This window comes from Octopus bimaculoides, chromosome 2 (assembly GCF_001194135.2).
Source record: "Octopus bimaculoides isolate UCB-OBI-ISO-001 chromosome 2, ASM119413v2, whole genome shotgun sequence".
NCBI classification, from domain to species: domain Eukaryota; kingdom Metazoa; phylum Mollusca; class Cephalopoda; order Octopoda; family Octopodidae; genus Octopus; species Octopus bimaculoides.
The window spans coordinates 185,679,558-185,699,124 of record NC_068982.1 but is presented as its reverse complement, the minus strand read 5'-3'; the positions used below and the strand labels follow the sequence as shown (position 1 = coordinate 185,699,124).

General features: G+C 36.1%; 1 protein-coding gene across 1 annotated transcript in view; it reads left to right on the top strand.

The window, feature by feature from the left end:
* LOC106872598 (adenylate kinase isoenzyme 5) overlaps positions 1-19,567 on the top strand; it is a 58,050-nt gene that overhangs the window by 25,878 nt on the left and 12,605 nt on the right. The window contains exons 5-10 of the mRNA XM_014919634.2: positions 969-1,073; positions 2,230-2,430; positions 11,460-11,544; positions 14,134-14,262; positions 14,605-14,783; positions 17,943-18,059. Of these exons, the coding sequence (XP_014775120.1) occupies positions 969-1,073; positions 2,230-2,430; positions 11,460-11,544; positions 14,134-14,262; positions 14,605-14,783; positions 17,943-18,059 (816 nt within the window). The remainder of the gene's footprint in view (positions 1-968; positions 1,074-2,229; positions 2,431-11,459; positions 11,545-14,133; positions 14,263-14,604; positions 14,784-17,942; positions 18,060-19,567) is intronic.

Genomic DNA, 19,567 nt, shown 5'->3' with positions numbered 1-19,567 from the left:
GGCACATAAAAGACACCATTTCGAGCGTGGCCGTTTTCGTGCGGGTGACACGTAAAAGCACCCACTACACTCTCTGAGTGGTTGGCGTTAGGAAGGGCATCCAGCTGTAGAAACTCTGCCAAATCAGACTGGAGCCTGGTGTTGCCATCCGGTTTCACCAGTCCTCAGTCAAATCGTCCAACCCATGCTAGCATGGAAAGCGGACGTTAAACGATGATGATGATGATGATGAAATAACACAGTACTTAGACTTTATATCACATTTCTGGATTTTAAACAATGTGGACTAACATGGTATCTGATTTTCAGTCTTTTTCACCACTGCTTCCATCCATGTATCCGACCTTTCTTGAAAATATGTAAAAATGTCAATCCAACAAAGAAAACTCTTGTCACTCAACAAGCTAGATATAGCAGTTAAATCTCCATTTAATCAAACCATCTATACAGAAAAGGAAGGGACACATTAGATAATGTAGTGATAGGTGCACATTTTCCAAGAAAAAGATGGGATAGTCTTAGTTAAAGGCTTTTGATCATCAGTTTGCTCATTCAGATCAACCTGGAGTTAATCAACTATTTTGGTGTCTATAAAATAAGGTACCAGATTATGAGCTGGGGTCGATAGTAACAACTAATGCCTTCCCCCAAAACTATTGGCCTTATGCCTAAGTCAACAACCATTATTATTTAAGGCAGCAAGCTGGTAGAAATTGTTGGAAGATTGGAGAAAATGCTTTTCAGTGTTTGTTCCAGCCCTCTACACTCTGAGATCAAATTCTGCCGAGGTCAGCGTTGTCTTTCATTCCTTTAAGGTCAATAAGATAAAGTACCAGTCAAGTACTGGAGTCAATGGTATCAACTAAACCCTCCCCTCAAAGTTACTGGCCTTGTACCTAAATTAGAAACAACTATTCTCTAATTCCTTACATGTCATTTATTTTTTTTTATTGCTTCTAATTTTGCAGAGAAGTTTTATTCAGAAAAACCTTGATAAATGTCCAGAAGCTCGATGTTTTATTGTGGTAGATTATCCTACAACCATGGAGCAGGTTGCAGCTTTTGAAAATTGCGTGAGTACTTCAGTTTTACACCACTGACTTCATCACTCCACTACTTTATGTGAGCACAAATTTGTTTCCATGATAGGCAGACAACTCTTGACTAATTCACTCAGGCTAGTTGTAGAAATTACATATAGTTTTGCTAATTTGGTTGAGACAGTTAATAACCCTCACCTGCTTTATTTTCTTCATATTCTTATTGTTATCTAACTGCTGTAAGTGGTTGTCTATTCAAAATAAATACAGGTCTATGGTAGAAGGAATTCACATTATTGTTTCCACATATAAGCCTCATCTTTGGAATGTCTATTTACAACCTCATCATCGTTTAACGTCCATTTTCCATGCTGGCATGGGTTGGACGGTTTGACTGGGAACTGGCAAGCCAGGAGGCTGCACCAGGCTCCAATCTGATCAGGCAATATTTCTACAGCTGGATGCCCTTCCTAACGCCAACCACTCCAAGAGTGTAGTGGGTGTTTTTTACATGCCACCGGCATGGAAGCCAGTCAGGCAGCTCTGGCAACAACCCAAGCATGAATGGTGCTTATTGCGTGCCACCAGCAGGGGAGCCAGCCGGGCAGCACTGGTATCGGCCACAACTCCAGTTTCCATTTGATTGTGATTTGATTTGATTTTGATTTACTTGATTCAATAGGTTTCCTCAAGCATGGCATGTTGCCTGATGAGTTATATTAACTACGAAACTATGAAGCATTTGTTGTGGTTCTTTATGTTCCAAGTTCTTGGGTAGTAGACTTCATCCATTACTCAGTTTAACACTACTACCACCTAATCTTTAGATGCCTTTAGTAAAATTTAAGGTGCTGCAAATATTTGGGCAAGGTCTCTCATCTGAAGTAATTTCCTAAATTCTCAACAGCCTTAGAGATCCTGAAATAAATAAAGGGTTAGGTTAAGCATTGTCCTTCTTTCCTTTACAAAGCAGTAAAAATGTCCGTTCATCAATCCCAAAGGTCATTAAAAATAATATAATATAAAACTATTAATAGTAATATAAATACTCCGTGTAACATGACCAACAACTCATCTCAGATATTTGCATGTATAAAGTAGACACCCGCCATAAATTAGTTGGTTTGAAAACTCAACCCCAAGCAGAGACAATTGAATAATTATCTTTCTCACTTTTCTCATCATTTAGATAAAAACTGACCAGATTATAGTTGTGGTTTACATACATACTGAAGAATCAACGACCATTGAGAAATGTCTTACAAAGTTACAAGCAAAGGTTGATATAAATGCAAACATCCCAGGATTGATTGCTCTTCATGTCCAAACTTACAAAGAACGAATGAGTCCAGTTATTGCACATTACAAGAGAATTAATAAATTAATTGAAGTAAGATTTTGCTTTCCTACAGATTTTCAAATATGGTTCTGTAAATTATTAATTAGCAATTGATATTTTGTAATGAGGATATTCCACATTATAAGCACTAATTAGAGAACTAGGTAGCTGAAGAGTCAATGAGGATGCCTTATAAGGTCACTCATTCTGCTAGATATAGAAGTTTAAAACAATACCCTCTTCAACTTCTGAAAATATCACTTTGGATAATATAGTGTTCATCATCATCATCATCATCATCGTTTAACGTCCGCTTTCCATGCTAGCATGGGTTGGACGATTTGACTGAGGACTGGTGAACCAGATGGCTACACCAGGCTCCAATCTAATCTGGCAGAGTTTCTACAGCTGGATGCCCTTCCTAACGCCAACCACTCCGAGAGTGTAGTGGGTGCTTTTACGTGCCACCAGCACAAAGGCCAGTCAGGTGGTACTGGCAACGGCCACACTCAAAATGGTGTATTTTACGTGCCACCTGCACAGGAGCCTTCCTGGCACTTGTGCCAGGAAGGTGACGCTGGGCACAGGTGCCATCACGATTTTGCTTTCACTTGCCCCAACATGTCTTCACAAGCCGAGTTTCGTGTCCAATGGAGGAGACAACGTTGGCATGGGTGCCAGTCGTTGAATTTAGTTCGATTTCGATTCCGATTTCACTTGCCTCAACAGGTCTTCGCAAGCGTTTAGTGTCCAATGAATGAAGGTATGCATAAGTGGGCTGGCTACACCCCTGGCGGAGGCCTTGGATTTAGGTCTCACTTAGCTTGCCGGGTCTTCTCATGCACAGCGTACTAAATCTGAAATATAAAAAAATAATGGGCATGGCTGGAAAACTTCATGAAACAAAAACTAAACACTTAACCAATAAAGTATTTACAAAAAAGTTATGTAAACAGGACAGTTAAATGAGCAGAGGAAATGAAACACAACATTTATAGATGACATAATCTAATTTGATCAAATAGAATGTAATTGGTGGTTGATATAGGGTTCAAAACTCTAATGAGTGAAGCTGTTGTTCTTTCTAGTGTTAGATTACTACTTCTGTAGTGTAATATGTTTACACTTCCATAAAGATATCCCTTACTTTAAATCATCTACATGCTTGTCCTGGTTCATTTTGGACATTCCTCTGACTCTGGCAGCTCTCATAGAATCTTTTGTGTTATGGCCATGTTCATTGCCTTCTCTCTCAACAATGCTCCACATGTAATAGTCCAATAGATTGAGATGTGGGAAATTAGGAGGTCAAATATGTGATCATGAAAATTTACAGCCATCCATTCTTGTGTTACTAGAGTCATGTGTGATAGTGCAGAGTCTTGCTGAAACACATATGGCATTCCATTGCATACACAGTCTATCCAGGGCGTAACAATTGTTTCCAGGACCTCAATGTAGGTGGCAGAGTTAACTCTAAGGCCTTGTAGAAAGAAGTAAGAAGGCATCACATGTCCTTCATTGCTGACAATCCCTAAAACCATGACAGTTTCAGCAAATTTTGTATGCATAACACTTGGAACTGTCATTTCTTCTGTTAACTTTTGATCTTGGTTGAAGTTTTTCTCAAATCTTCTTCTGCTGGATTTTTCAGTTTGTTTAGATCCTAGTCAAGATATATTGTGTTACTTTTATTATAAAAGAAAAGAAAGTAAAGACCAAGTCTGGGAGTTTGATGTTTGAAATATTATCAAGCACTCAAAACTCTCTGCCAATTTGGTAATGTGATGGGCGTAAGTTTCATGTTGGTATTCTACAGATAATTAGGGTGAGGAAAATGAGCAACAATCTTTAGAAAACTCTGGAAATCAATGAAAATTATCTGGTTCGTCCCTTCCAAGGAACTTACAGGTCAGCATGCAGGGATAATTTCCAAAAATCCCAGTCTGTCCAAGATATGAAGAGGGCATTGAAACTGTTCACACAGTACCCAAGCATTGCTGGTTTGTGGAGTTATGTCAAACTGCTGAATCTACTGGAAAGATCATTCCACTGCCTACTTTTAGCCAGAAAGAGTAGTCATTTTTTATCTGGGTGTAGGAGATGATCTCTATAACTGGTTGAAGTCCTTCATTATCGGCCGAAAAGAGGTTGTCACAGTTCTTGGACAGCACTCTTCACCCTATGAGATGACATCTGGTGCACCACAGGGATCTGTTCTTGGACCCCTTTTATTTGTTGCATATATTAATGACATAAATGCCAACTTAAAGAATGCCACAGTGCTGAAATATGCAGATGACATCAAGCTGTACCTCGAAATAAAAAGGACAAATCCTGTACACTATAGATCTTTATTGCAATCAGACCTGGACGCAATCCAGCAATAGATCATGGAATGGCAACTCAAGCTGGCTGTGGACAAATGTACCACCATGCATTTTGGGAGGAAAAACCCAGCATCTACTTACTCCCTCCACAACACTAATCTCAAAATGTCTTCTTGTGAACGTGATCTGGACATTATTGTCGACAGAGATTTTCGTTGGTTAAAACACATTGCTAAAATTGCCAAGAAGGCTGAGGGTGTCTAGGCATCACTTACCAAGTACTTTGTGAGCTGCTCTTCAGCTATCTATTTGAGGCTTTATATAGCTATGGTGTGGCCTCACCTGGAATTTGTGTCTCCGGTCTGGAACCCCTATCTTGCCCAGGATATTTATCGTCTGGAAACCGTTCAGCAACATGCAACCAAGAGAATACCCTCCATCAGGCATTTGCCATATTCCAAACGCCTTACTTCCCTGGGCATGGATACATTGAAACTCCGATGTCTGGTGGCCGACTTGGCAGACACCTATAAAATTATTAACCGTCTTACTAACAATAACTCTGAGCACCTTTTCAGACTCCACCTGTCTAACACCCGTGGACATGTTTACAAAGTCAGAAAACAGCACAGCTCCCATGACTTTCGGAAACACTTTTTCACGCTAAGAGTTGCTGAAGTATGAAAGAAACTGCTGGCATCAGTTGTTAGTTGTCGGAGCACTGCATCCTTCAAAACTTCCATGCTTCCTGGGATTCGCCAACACTACACTTGATTTTCTCCCCTCCATACACACGCAAGCATGTATCTGACTCATACACTGTTCACTTTCCAGGCATTTGTACAATACTGCATATGCTTTATATGCACTGTTGACAAGTTGCAGAACACCTGAGCACTGTATACAATAATTTCATTATTATTATTATTATTATTATTATTAAAGGCCTTGGTGAAAGACACTTTCCTTTTTATCCAGACCTACAACTTTTTCAACTTTCAGTTGAAAAGGGAAGTAGGTTTAGAGAAGAAACTGCTGCCTCCCAGCAAATTTGTTGAAAGATGGATGAGTATAGCAAGTATGACCTGAGTGAACAGGCCTGCTCTGAGCATGTGCATATATATTGGAGGAGGACAGCTAAGAGAGGGTGTTTGCTTTACTACTCGGGGTGACTATTGCTTTTGTGGGGTTTTCACAAATAGCTCTCAAACTTTTTTTCTTATTTTTCTTATTTCACTTGTTTACACCTTGTTCATGAAACATCACACGATATCATTCTGTACATGAAACCTCACTCGATATCATTCTGTACCATACTCGATCTTTTAGCCAACCCTTGTGATTAATAAAAAAATTCGTTATTTTCATTGTTGTTGTTCTTGTTCCTGTTCCTGTCATTGTTGTTGCTATTATTGAGTGAGAGAGCAGTGCATGCCATCAAAGTGACACTGGGGTACAAATATACGAAGCCCAGGACTACCCATCTGATAAGGGTACACAAGGCACATGCATCACAATCATATGTGTACGACATGGTGATCTCATATCAAGATAAACAGCGCATGACCTTGCAGGTGGGGCCCAGTTAGAATTTTCTTCAGGTCGAGTAGTCTATCCCGTTCAAATGGTCCTTAAATAAGGGTTGTTTAAGGATGTTGAAGGAAACATCAGTATTTCCAGAGGTGAATTATCCAAACCCCAAAGACTTCCTCTCAATACATGGCTATGATGTTCCCCCACTACTTCTGCTCGTGATCAGAGATGCACATATTGTCAGCCACCAAGGGTCATGCTCAACTGGTTAAGGTCAAACAACTGACAAGCAAATCTGCGGTATTGAGCAGAATATTTGCTGTAGCCCTTTTTAGAATATTTGCTGTAGCCCATCTTATTATTATTATTATTATTATTATTATTATTATTATTATTATTACTTTTTGCTAGTGAATGCTAATTTGGTTAGCAGGTATTTTATCTTGAGGTTAGGTTTGGCAACAACATATCTCCTCAAGAATCTTTCTTAGTATTCTTGCAGAATATAGAATGATACTTTTCTGCAGGTCAACAATGCGAATTTCAGTTCCAAGTTTTCAGTATTTTATTATTATCATCATCATCATCATCATCATTATTATTATTATTGCAAAACCTTCACAACACACAAACACACACATTCCATGTTTTGTCCTGTACTGTGTATAAAGTTTTTCTTGATGTAAACCCTTTGTGATCAATAAAGGAATCATTATTATTATTATTATTATTATTATTATTATTATTATTATTATTATTATTATTATTATTATTATTTTCTTCCTTCATTCTTTGTTTATTTTATACACTCACTTTCCAAGTCATTAACTATGATTTGAGCAAAAGAAGGTGAGTGACTATTAAACACTTTGGAACACCTCAGTTGCCTCCATTGAACTTTCAACATTGCATCACAAAAGCTGTTAGAGAAAAAGACTTGGCATATAGATGATACAAAAGTTAAACGAAAGAGTTCTGGTATATATGTGATATAAAGGTTAAAAATGTTTGGTGTCGGCATGATTATAAAAGTGTAAATAGTATGAGAAACAGTTTGATATTCAAGATTTTGAGAGTGTAAGTGTATGATGCGAACACAAAAATAAAGATACAATTGTTAGCACAAAATGCTATTAAATATTGATTTGTAAGCATTTGTATGTATAGAATTTTTAAGTATAATGGTGCATGAATATAATTTAAATCAAATTTAGATCATTCATTTACATATACTCTAGAGTTTATACTTAAAGTGAAATGGCCTTTATATTAATACTGATGTTGTAATAATAGTTTACATTTCATATACATGGATGCACATATACGTAGTGAAGTAAAGTATAGTTTTTAATACACTGAAGCCAAATAATAAATGCTTGATATGGAACTTGGCATATAATATATATATATCATGAGTAGTCAACAACCATCCAACAAAGTGTGTGTATATGTGTGTGTGTGTGTATATATATAGGGAGAATTCACAATAAACAACAGACAAAGACAGGTGGTGTAGACAACAAACAGATGTATTAGTATAACGCTTGGGAAGTGAAAAAGTCTTTAACGTTTCGAGCCTACGCTCTTCCACAGAAAAGAACGCAGATAGAAACAAGGAAAGAAAATAAAGAATGTGGAGTGGCTATATTTCATTTATATACTTTTATTTATTTATATTTTTAAATTGTAATTATATTTTTGATATATTTATATGTATGTGTGTATATATATATATATATATATATATATATATATATATATTTAAATATTTTTTATTTTTTGTATAAGTATATGTGTTGAGCCACCAACCCTCAACCCATTGGTTGATCAAGCCATACCATCACTACTTGATCTGCAACCTAATCTGCATCTGACAAGTGGCACATTGTGCACCAGTACAGGTTGAGTGAGTGTGTTTTATCCAACTCAAGTAAATTCCCCTTTAAACAAACTCATAGTGCAGATCACTCAGTGACAACATGAAGACAAATCAAATCTTATGGCAATGAAGTGATAGTGACAAGGACTGATGGAGAAAGTCACTGGAGGTCTCTAGCTTGAGCTTTGCAAGCATGATGGCAAGAAATAGATAGCCATTCTGTGAAATTTATATGAGCAACTTTACAGTCCATGTCCTCTTCTTAACTACAAAGCAGCCTATTTAAGATGGCTCTGCATGTATGGTGACAGAGCTAGAAAAAGTGCCCTAAAAATTGCTTGCTCATTATACTGCAAATGACGAGATTTTCAACCATGCAGTCAAGAAATATGAGAAGACAAAGGAAAAAGGGTAAAGAAATAGATATGTGTGTAGCAGCTTGGAACGTATGCACACTCCAAGATCACAAGAAGCATCCTGAGCATAAAATAGATTGGTTTCTGAGAAGTAAAAATGTTAGCACTGCTGTTCTTTTGAAGACAAGGCTACCAGATTCTGGTTAACTAAATGAAGTATTTGGAGAGTACAGGTCCTTCTATATTGGTAAATCCAAGGCAGAAAAAAGAGAATCTGGTGTGGGTTACACTATTTGTATTGATATTGTACATAAACTAGAATCCTTATCAAATGGAACTAATAATCGTTTTATGTTATTGTGAATCCCAATTGGCCTAGAAGAATATGCTACACTAGTAAGTGCATACATACCCACACTTGATTCTATAGGTGCAGCTAAAGATAAGCTCTATACTGATTTATGAATATCATTGAACCAAATTACCAATCAAGATAGAATTTTTCTTTTAGGAGATTTTAATGCTTATGTTAGATCAGATTACTTTCTTGGCTAAATATTCTAAATAAGGATGGTCTTGGCAAAATGAACACAAATGGACTCCTGTTACTATTTTTGTGCAGTGAGTTTGGACTTCCTGCCACCAATACACTTTTTCAACAGTCCAATAAAAACAAAATAACTTGGTATCATCCTAGACAAGGTAATGGTCACTTGATTGACTATGTGATTGTCAAAGCCAAGATAGAAATGATGTTAACCTAGCATGTTCTTTCCATAAGGCAGAATACTGGTCTGATGAAACTGTGGTCTATAGTAAGATAAAAGTAAGACCAAAGCTAACTATAAAACAAAATTGTAAAAAATTCATAAGGAGACTTGATATTTCATAGCTCAAAGTAGATGGCAAGGATATTCTTACTCAAGCACTTGATGAAAAGTTACATAATGTTAGAATCACAGAAAATATAGAAGAGTTATAGGTTCAACTTAGAGATATTATTTATGAGTCATCCAGAGAAGTTTGTGGGTTTTCATGCTGTAAAAACCAGGATTGGTTTAATGAAATTAAATTAACAGTTTCAAGAAATCCACAGATTTCACAAAAAATGGATTGCAGACACTGCTAGAAAGAAAAAGTTTTACAAGTCTGCCAAAAACTCTGTTCAAATTAAACTAAAAAAAATAAAGCAACAGTGGTGGGATCGAAAAGCTAAAAGCTCTGCAAGAATCAGCTGAAAAACATCACATAAAAGGTCTTTATCAAAATTTGAATGGAGTATTTGGTCCAAGTAAAGGATGCTCTCCTGTTCTTTCTACTGAAGAGAATCTTCTTGCAGATCATAATGACATACTGAAATGTTGGGCAGAACATTTTAAAGATGTACTCAATAGAGATCCAAATGTAGATATGAACTCAATAATATCCCCCACAAAGACCATTAATTAACTCTTTTGCATTTGATACATGTTTTGATGAAGTAAAAGTGGCTATGAAACAACTGACAAATGGAAAAGACCAGGAGTGGATGGTATTCATGGATAAATTTTTAAATGTAATGAAAATATTTTAATAAATTGACAGAGCTTATAGTCCAAATGTTGCAAATAGAAACTGTTCCTCAACAATTGAAAGACACAATGATTCTATCTATATAAGTATAAAGATAATAGGTGTGAAAGTGACAAACATTGTGACATATCACAGCTATCTGTTGCAAGAAAAAATTCTCTCTAGAGTCATTTTAAACAGAATTAATACTGACTTAGTCAATTCGGTCTATCCAGACAGTCAGTGTGGGTTTAGGTCAAGCTGAGGAACAGTGGATATTATATTCAGTTTGTGACAAGTTTGGAAGAAGGCCCAGGAGCACAATAAAGACTTCTATGTGGTATTTGTTGCCCTTACAAAAGCCTTTAACTCTGCATACCAGCAGGATTTGTGGAAAATATTAGCAAAGCTCAAGATTTCCAAGCAAATGCTAAATGTCATAGTATCTCTGCATAAAGATATGAAGGCATCCATTCTCTCAAATGGCAGTCAGTCTCAGTCTTTTGATGCTAAAAATAGTACAAAACAAGGTTGTGTTTGGGTGCCAAACACTTTATGATCAACTTTAGAATGCCCATGATGTCTCAGTAAGGACAAAAATTGACATGTATATGTCAGTTGTCCTAACAACTCTTTTATATGGAGCAGAGGCCTGAACATCTTATCACAGGCACATCAGTCAGCTGAACAACTTTCATATGAGATGTCTTAGGCAAATATGCAAGACTGAGAGGGATGATAGAGTGAAGAATAGTACTATCCTGGAAATGTGTGGAATATCTGGTACAAAGGCGTTTTTGATCAAATCTCAAATGGGATGGTGTGGACACATCCTTCCATTGAATAATGATCAAATACCAAAACAACTCTTTCATAGTCAGCTTCTAAATTCATGACACAATGTAGGCTGGCCACTTCTGTCATATAAGGATGAATTCAAAGATAATTTGAGACAGTCAAGTATTAGGAAAGAAAACATTGAGAATCTTGCAAGAAACCATGCAGACTGGAGGAGAAAGTGCTTTTTCCAGCTTCAAAATTTTGAAATTCAAAGGATACTTCATCAAGAGCAGTTACAGGAAAGTAGGACAAGAAACCAATTGAAAAACAGTCTTCTTGCAAATCACCATTGTTCACATTGTGATTTCTCAGCTAGATCATGTGTTGGTTTTAATAAGTCATGTTCATACTCATATCCATATTGCTTTTGGTGGCCTGAGGACTCACATGAGGAATCACCAAATGTAAACATTGGTGAATAGTATTAATAGTAATGTGAGTGTGTTGTTGATTGTCAATTAGGATGGATCTTTTTTTTTATCTGTCTTCTTGCTGAACACTCATACATCATCTTCAATGGAAGAATCCATCATATACATCATGTTATGACCCTCACCACAGTTGTCTATAGCTTTTTGTCTTCCTTGTCAGATTGATAAAGATACCAAACAAGATAATGTCATTTCGGAAATCAGGAACCTTATAAAGGATTCTCTCGATGGAAAACCACAATCAGGTAACTAATTCAATATTATCCCGTGGCAAACTGCGTAACTCCATGACACTTAATATTTTCACATTATATGATAATTTGTCTCTCTAAATGTCATATTGTTATACATCACACATATCAAACATCATATTATAACTCTCACCAAAAATGCAAAAGAAGCAGAGGCAATATTTGCATTTTATGTTTCATTTCTTTTGTATTGTTGTTGCTGTTGTTATTGTTGTTGTTGTTGCTGTCACTGTTGCTGCTGTTGCTGTTGTTCTCATTGTCGACACCAAAAGTTTTGACGTTGCTTAGAGATGAAAAATTATTCGCTTAGGTGACGTCATTAAGTTTAGGCTATTCAATATCTATGTTCTCATTTTTTCCCTCGCTCTCAATTTTCCGAGAAGGAGCATGTTTCTTTGTTAAACCTTATGATGGCTGTTTTACCAGCTATCTTTAAATAATTATAGAAAACTGCAAAATATTTGCTTTTGCCGAAGATTTTTTAAATTCAAAAATATTAATGCACACCCCTGCAAGACAGGGTGTGTTTCTACACAAAAATAGTATCTGCACAGTCCAGACAATCTCAGAATTCAATCGTAATGATAAAATGAACACACAGGGCTTTTATGGCAGCCATAATAATAATAACAATAATACGAAATAGCCCAGCTATGAAAAATGAAGAGGGTGAAGAAAGTGCCTATTATTGTTGGTTCCTTGGGGACAGTATCAGCAGGTATCAAAAGGAACATAAAGGAAATAAGAATAGAGTTCCCAGTAGAACTGTTACAAAAGTTTGCTTCTTTGGCACAACCAGAATAATCAGGAAAGTATTAGATGGTTGAAAAGAACAGATAGTACTGTACCATAGGCTGCAGGCTGCAGGCAGCAAGCCTACTATCCATACAAGACTCCATGAATTACAACAAAACCTGAAATAAAAATAAATAATAATCCATTCTACTATAGGCACAAGGCCTGAAATTTGGGGGAAGGGGACTAGTTGAATACATCAACTCCAGTGTTTCACTGGTACTTAATTTATTGACTCCAAAAGGATGAAAGATAAAGTCGACCTCAGCAGAATTTGAACTCAGGATGTAGCAACAGATGAAATACAACTAAGCATTTCGTCCAGCATGCTAACGATTCTGCCAGCCTGCCACCGTAAGAATAAATAATAATGATAATAATAATAATAATGATAATAATAATAATAATGATAATTCTTTAGTTTGTTAGAGAGAGTAAGAGGTGAAGTGATTGAGAGATAGAGTGAGAGTGACAGATGGGGAGGGACAAGGAGTGAGTGAGATAGCAGATAGCCAGCCAATGTATTAAACTGTCATGTGACTAGGGGAAGTGAGAGGTGACGAGAAAGAGAGAGAGATGTTAATGACATGAAGAGGGGAATACATGATTAAAAAGTTTGTTAAAGTAAGAGGTAGATATAAAGAGAGAGGGGGAGAGAAGTATAAAGTGTTTAGCAGAAGGAAATTTTAAAATTATATAATATAGTATTGCAACTGGATGTAAAATAACTTAGGAAAATAGCCATGAATGTTATTTTCTTTTAATTTTCAAAGGAAATGAACTAATCAGAAAATGAAACTAAACATAGTGAATATTTTCTATATGAAGAATAAAATATTTTGAATGACACAACAATGCACTATAATACAAACAATGGACTATAAGAACTGTTGTACAAAGGATTTTATTCTTTACAAACAATACACAGTGCTTCAAGCTAACAACAATACTCTCCTACTTTCTATATAGTTTTGGGTACAATAATTGTATATGATGTAAAGTAATTATGATAAAAAATTGCATAATAAGGAATATGCAATTATATATTGTTCTTGCAGCTTCAACAGAATTAAATACTAGCATGATATATGTATTAAGCATTGTATAGATTGTTATTGTATATTTTTGTATCATTTACTGCATAGACAACAGTAAGATGTATATGTAATAAAAATGCAAATCATCTCTTTCTTTCTTAAAAAGTTCCTCGTAATTTTTTCCGTTCTGTGGAATTTCCTTGGATTTCACTAGTAATAATAATGCCAGCATGGAAAAAGATGTTAAGGATGATAATTCAAGAATATATAATAACAGAATTGGTAGACTGGTGGAAAATATTGTATGCGGTATTTAGCTTCATCCATTTGATAGTTGAATTGGTAGATAGTTGGACAAAATTTAATGCAGTGTTTAGTCATGTTTATGTTCTGAGATCAAATCCAACCAAGTTCAACTAAGTTTTTCAGTTCCTTCAATAAGTACCATTATTATTTTAAGTCTATATCAAATCTTACCACTATTTTCAAAATTATCATAAAAAAAAAAAAAAAAAAGGTTTGTGGAATATAGGATTGAATGCTGTATCAGCACAACTTACAGAAAACATCCAATAGATGTCACTACAAAAACACTTGTGCTATAAATTGCCCTTATCCTCAAATCTTACTATAAACAATGTAGATTTTGTTTCCTTAATAATCAACCGAATTTAAATATAATGGAAATTATAATCAATATTAATTGCTATAAGTGTTTGTTTAATTGTACATTTTCTATTTGTCCAATTAGAAATACAGATGCAGTTACAGTGCATGTCAGTTTATAGTGATTTGGAGACTTCATCAAAAGAGATAACATATCCTTCAGAACTCTCTTTTTATCCACATTTCCCAAAATGCCCAATGATTCTTCTAACAGGTAACATATCAATCTTAATCTTCTTCTGCTTCTTCTCCTCCTCCTACTTCTTCTTCATGGAATGTGATGATGTCACTTTATACAGGTTCTTTAGTTTACTTCAGGCATCATATCTTTGGCTATGCTGGAGCATTGCCTTCACTGCCACATCAGCTTTACCTGCCTTTTGGGTCTTCTGAATACCAAAACATCTCAAATTATATGATATGTATATGTATATGTGTATGTATGTATGTGTGTGTGTGTGTGTGTATATGTATATTATATACATATATGTATACAGACACACACACACAGAGTGAAAGAAAATATTCATTGTTTCCTTTGTCTTTTATATTTAAGGTATCCCAGGTTGTCAAAAATTGCTGCATGCTACAACATTGGCATCGCAATATCCTAGACTGGATTTTATTTCTATTGGTCAGATGGTATGTAATGGTATTAATGATCCCAAAAATCCTGACTGTAGCCAGTGGAAAACTACTGCAACACTGATTAGAAATGACGAATTTATACAACAGGTGAGCTTCACTAAAATTCTTATCTGCAGTTTAACTTTACTTACATCCTCTATCACCCACACTCCAAACCTTCTCTTTGAGTCAGAGTTTAAACGGAGAACATCAAAGGTCAGTGGTTATTTGTTCGTCCTTCGAATGAGACCATCATGAAAGGCACAAACATACCCTGGGGATGCCTTTCATAAAGCCTACTGCCCTGAGGGTGCCTTTCGTGAAGCCTACTGTATTTGAAGCATGTGGATCAAGCCTCCTGTCTAAGGATAACTCTTCTCCATTTTCTCCTTCTTGTCCCAGAGAACCTTTAACCCTTTAGCATTCAGATTACTCTGTCAAATGCAATGCTTATTTATTCACGGTGCTTTGAATTAATCATACGCTGTGTTATAGCTTCAAGATTTCAATGGCTTGATTGTTTATTTTTAGAATAACATTGTAGAGTAAGTATAAGAGTCCGGATCTGGCCATTTTGAACATAAAACAGGTAGAATATTCTGGCTTGATATGGCTGGTTTAAATGCTAAAGGGTTAAGTGGTTAAATGCTAAAGGGTTCTTAGCTTGGGAAGAAAAGATCATTGCCTTTTCTTCTCCATCTAAGCTATACAAGTTTTAAAAAACCCCAAAAACTGAACAACATAATAATACTGGATGCACCTTCAGTTCTCCTCAAAGATTCTTTATCACTGGAGTTGGACATCTGTGAATATGTCCTTGGTTTGATATGAGTCATAATGTTATACCAGCTGGATACTCTAAACAAATGACTTATTTGTTGAACGTCAATATCTCTTTTTCAAAGTTCAAATGAAAATTAACTGTAAATTTGTAGTCAATTGATTTCACTCAAGGGCATTTCAGATACTTATAAGTCAATCCTAATAGGATTTGAACTCAGAACATAAAGGAATGTAGTTTCTCACTGGAAAATATAACTTCTAACACTATTTCTACTAATTCACCACTCTAAAAACATTGATAATGGTTTCTAATGGAACGATAACATCAGAAATAAGGTACGAAAGAACAGTCAACTATACAGACTCCAGGACTTGACTGGTATTTTGTCAAAGCAGTTGAAATTTGCATAAACAGAACCAAATAGCACAAAGCGTTTTATTTGTTATTCTATCAATTGTAACCCATTTAATGTGGTGCTCTACCAGCACCAGTTCAACCATCTACTCAGCTAGTAATAACAGCCTTAATAATGGTCAACTCTGAGCAAACAGACATTCCAGCTGTAACCATTGGTTTTTTGGGGGGTTTTTTTTGCATTCATGACTATTTTATGTCCTTGTTGTAAGACAGTCTGGTGTGTTTTCAACGGCAATTGTCTGCTATTTCTAGCAGATTGAGTGACCATATGTAGGCTCTTATACTGGTTTGTAGCTACATTAATATGAATTGAGAGATGTGTTTTTGATACATAAGATATATAACCCACATATTGACATATTAAATTACATTACATTGACATATTAAATTACATTACATTGACATATTAAATTACATTAATTAATCATATGTTTTTTTTCTAATTAAGATGAAGACATATAAAAGAGTTGTGTCATAACTGAATATGTCTAATGTAACCTAATATATAATCCTTAATATATTTTACACATTAGTAGATTGTATTTCATATATATATATATCTGTGTTTACTTCTCAGCAATTGAGAATAGCTTTACAATAAAGTGGTTCTAAAACTAGCAAATACCATCACACACACACACACACACACACACACACACACACACACACAAATGTGAGCGAAATTTTTTTACCCGCCTACCTGCTCTTCATTAATAAGAAAACAAAATACGAAACTCACCTTGCAAAGACTTATTGGGGCAAGTGAAAGTGAAATTGTGATGGCACCTGTGCCCAGCGTGGCCTTTCTGGCACTTGTGGCCGCGGCATGTGTAAGGACTTTCAAGTGAGATCGTTGCCAGTGCCCCTGGACTGGCTCTTGTGCGAGTGGCACATAAAATACACCATTTTGAGCGTGGCCGTTGCCAGTACCGCCTGACTGGCCTTCGTGCCGGTGGCACGTAAAAGCATCCACTACACTCTCTGAGTGGTTGGCGTTAGGAAGGGCATCCAGCTGTAGAAACTCTGCCAAATCAGATTGGAGCCTGGTGTAGCCATCTGGTTTCACCAGTCCTCAGTCAAATCGTCCAACCCATGCTAGCATGGAAAGCGGACGTTAAACGACGATGATGATGATGATGATGATGGTGCTGGGCAAGTGTAAATCCAACTTGATTTTATTAAACATGGTAATCTTCCCCACCATCACCAACACCACTTTTTTAATCATTACATCCTCCTCCCCAGTACACTCTCTTGTCTTTGTGTATATATCACATGAGATCTGTGACTTTTACATTTGTGCTAGTAATTCTGTAAGTAGTAATGAAGTTGTGTGCGTGGTTGTGTGTATCTTAAAAATTGTTTAGTTAAATTTTTTTACTGCAAGCACAAGGCCTGGAATTTTGGGAGAGGGTCTAATCAATTATGCAAACCCCAGTGTTCAACTGGTACTCATTTTATTGACTCCAAAAAGATGAAAGGCAAAGTTGACCTCAGCAGAATTTCAACTCAGAACAAAGACAAATGAATTGTTTAGTTAAAAATCAAACTTTCACATAAAAATAACCCATTAAACTTTAATCTTTTATTTTTTACTTGCTTCAGTCTTGATTTTATTGAGAATAGCTTTACAATAAGACTGAAAAAAACCCAACACTGCATGTCATGTGACGGTGGGAAACAAGTATGAACACAAAGACACACATGCACACGTGCACACATACACACACACACACACACGTATATACAATGGGCTTCTTTCAGTTTCTGTGTACCAAATTCATTTGTATGGCTTTGATCAGCCCAAAGCTAGTGAGACTGAACCCAACAAAAATGTATTCATGTACAAGGCTTTAGTCAGCTCAGGTTGATTAGTAGAATACACTTGCCCAAGGTATCATGCAAGGAGAATGAACCTGAAAACCATATGGCTGGAAAGCGAACTTATACACACAGTCATGCTTGCACCAATATATTTATTTCATACACACACACTTGTATTTATTTGAATGCTATAATTTAATTCTATATCAACTTTCACAGCTTCTTGTATGTTTTTATTGCAGTTTGATGTGAATGAGTTAATCAATAAAAAAATTGATGATGCTGTGCAACTAAAGCAATTAATTATAGTGCTTGGTTATCCCAAGAACATTACTCAACTTGACCAATTCAATAATATGGTAAGCTAATGTTGCCTTAAAATAATTAACTTAAATAGGATTTAGAGACCTCACCTGGACACATTGATGATGTTTCTACTCTGATTTCATGGCAAGAATTCAATGAACAGATAGCACTCTCCCAGGATAGAAGATCAGTCCATTGCAAATTATATTCCCCAAATCATTGGTATTTATTCCCAATATAGAACTTAAATGGAATCATAGAAACAAAATTCATACATGCATATATATACATACATATAATACATATGTATATCTGTACATACATATACATACAAACATACATGCATGGTGGCCCAAAAGAAGGTTTACAGTTATTCAAATCTCTCTTTTGTATTCATATATTAACAGTTTAGATCTTAATTATAAAAAGACATGAAACCATTACTCTAAAACTGAATATAAAGGACAAAGCACTCACCCATGTGATCAAACCCTGAACCCTGAACTTGTGAAACATACTTCCTATCCATTAAGCCAAAAATGTTTCCATAAATATGTGAGTGTGCAGTTGTATGAATGTGTGTTACTTACAAAAAGAAAAGGAAAGAAAAAGTACTCAATACTTCAAGTTTCATGAATAATTTATCAATCAGACAGTCATGTTGGCGTATGTGTGTGTGTTTGTGTGAGTGTGTATCTTTATCACCATCATATGCTCATGCACACACACACACACACACACACACACATGAAATATATGAACAAAATATCCTATGACCCATCTTGGAAGGCAATAACTCCAATCTATGCCAACGTAGAAAGCAGGCATAAAATGACAATAATAATGTCATCCTTTCGCATCTTCTTTTCCATGTTGGTACTGGTTGAATAGGTCACCACAGATTTAGTCAGCTTTCATTCAGTGATTCAGAGTTACTGCCTTTGTGGCTGAGCCTGGGTCTACATCTCAATTGGATGTTTCATTTTTGGCACAGAATTCACATTTCTCCTCACTGAGTGTGAAACCATAATCTCTTATTTTTTGAAAAACACACTTCACATGTTTGATATGCTGATCATGAGGTTCACTTTTAATTAATACATCGTTGAAGTATGGAATTGCAAATTAACAGTCCACCAACACCACATCTATAACCTGTTGAAATATTGCAGGTGAGAGCTTCATACCAAATGGCGGCCCTTGCCAGTACCGCCTGACTGGCCTTCGTAGGATTTTCGAGCGAGATCGTTGCCAGTGCCCCTGGACTGGCTCTTGTGCGGGTGGCACATAAAAGACACCATTTTGAGCGTGGCCGTTGCCAATACCGCCTGACTGGCTTTCATGCGGGTGACACGTAAAAGCACCCACTACACTCTCTGAGTGGTTGGCGTTAGGAAGGGCATCCAGCTGTAGAAACTCTGCCAAATTAGATTGGAGCCTGGTGTTGCCATCCGGTTTCACCAGTCCTCAGTCAAATCGTCCAACCCATGCTAGCATGGAAAGCGGACGTTAAACGATGATGATGATGATGATGATGAGTCCTCTGTGTGTATTCACTGTT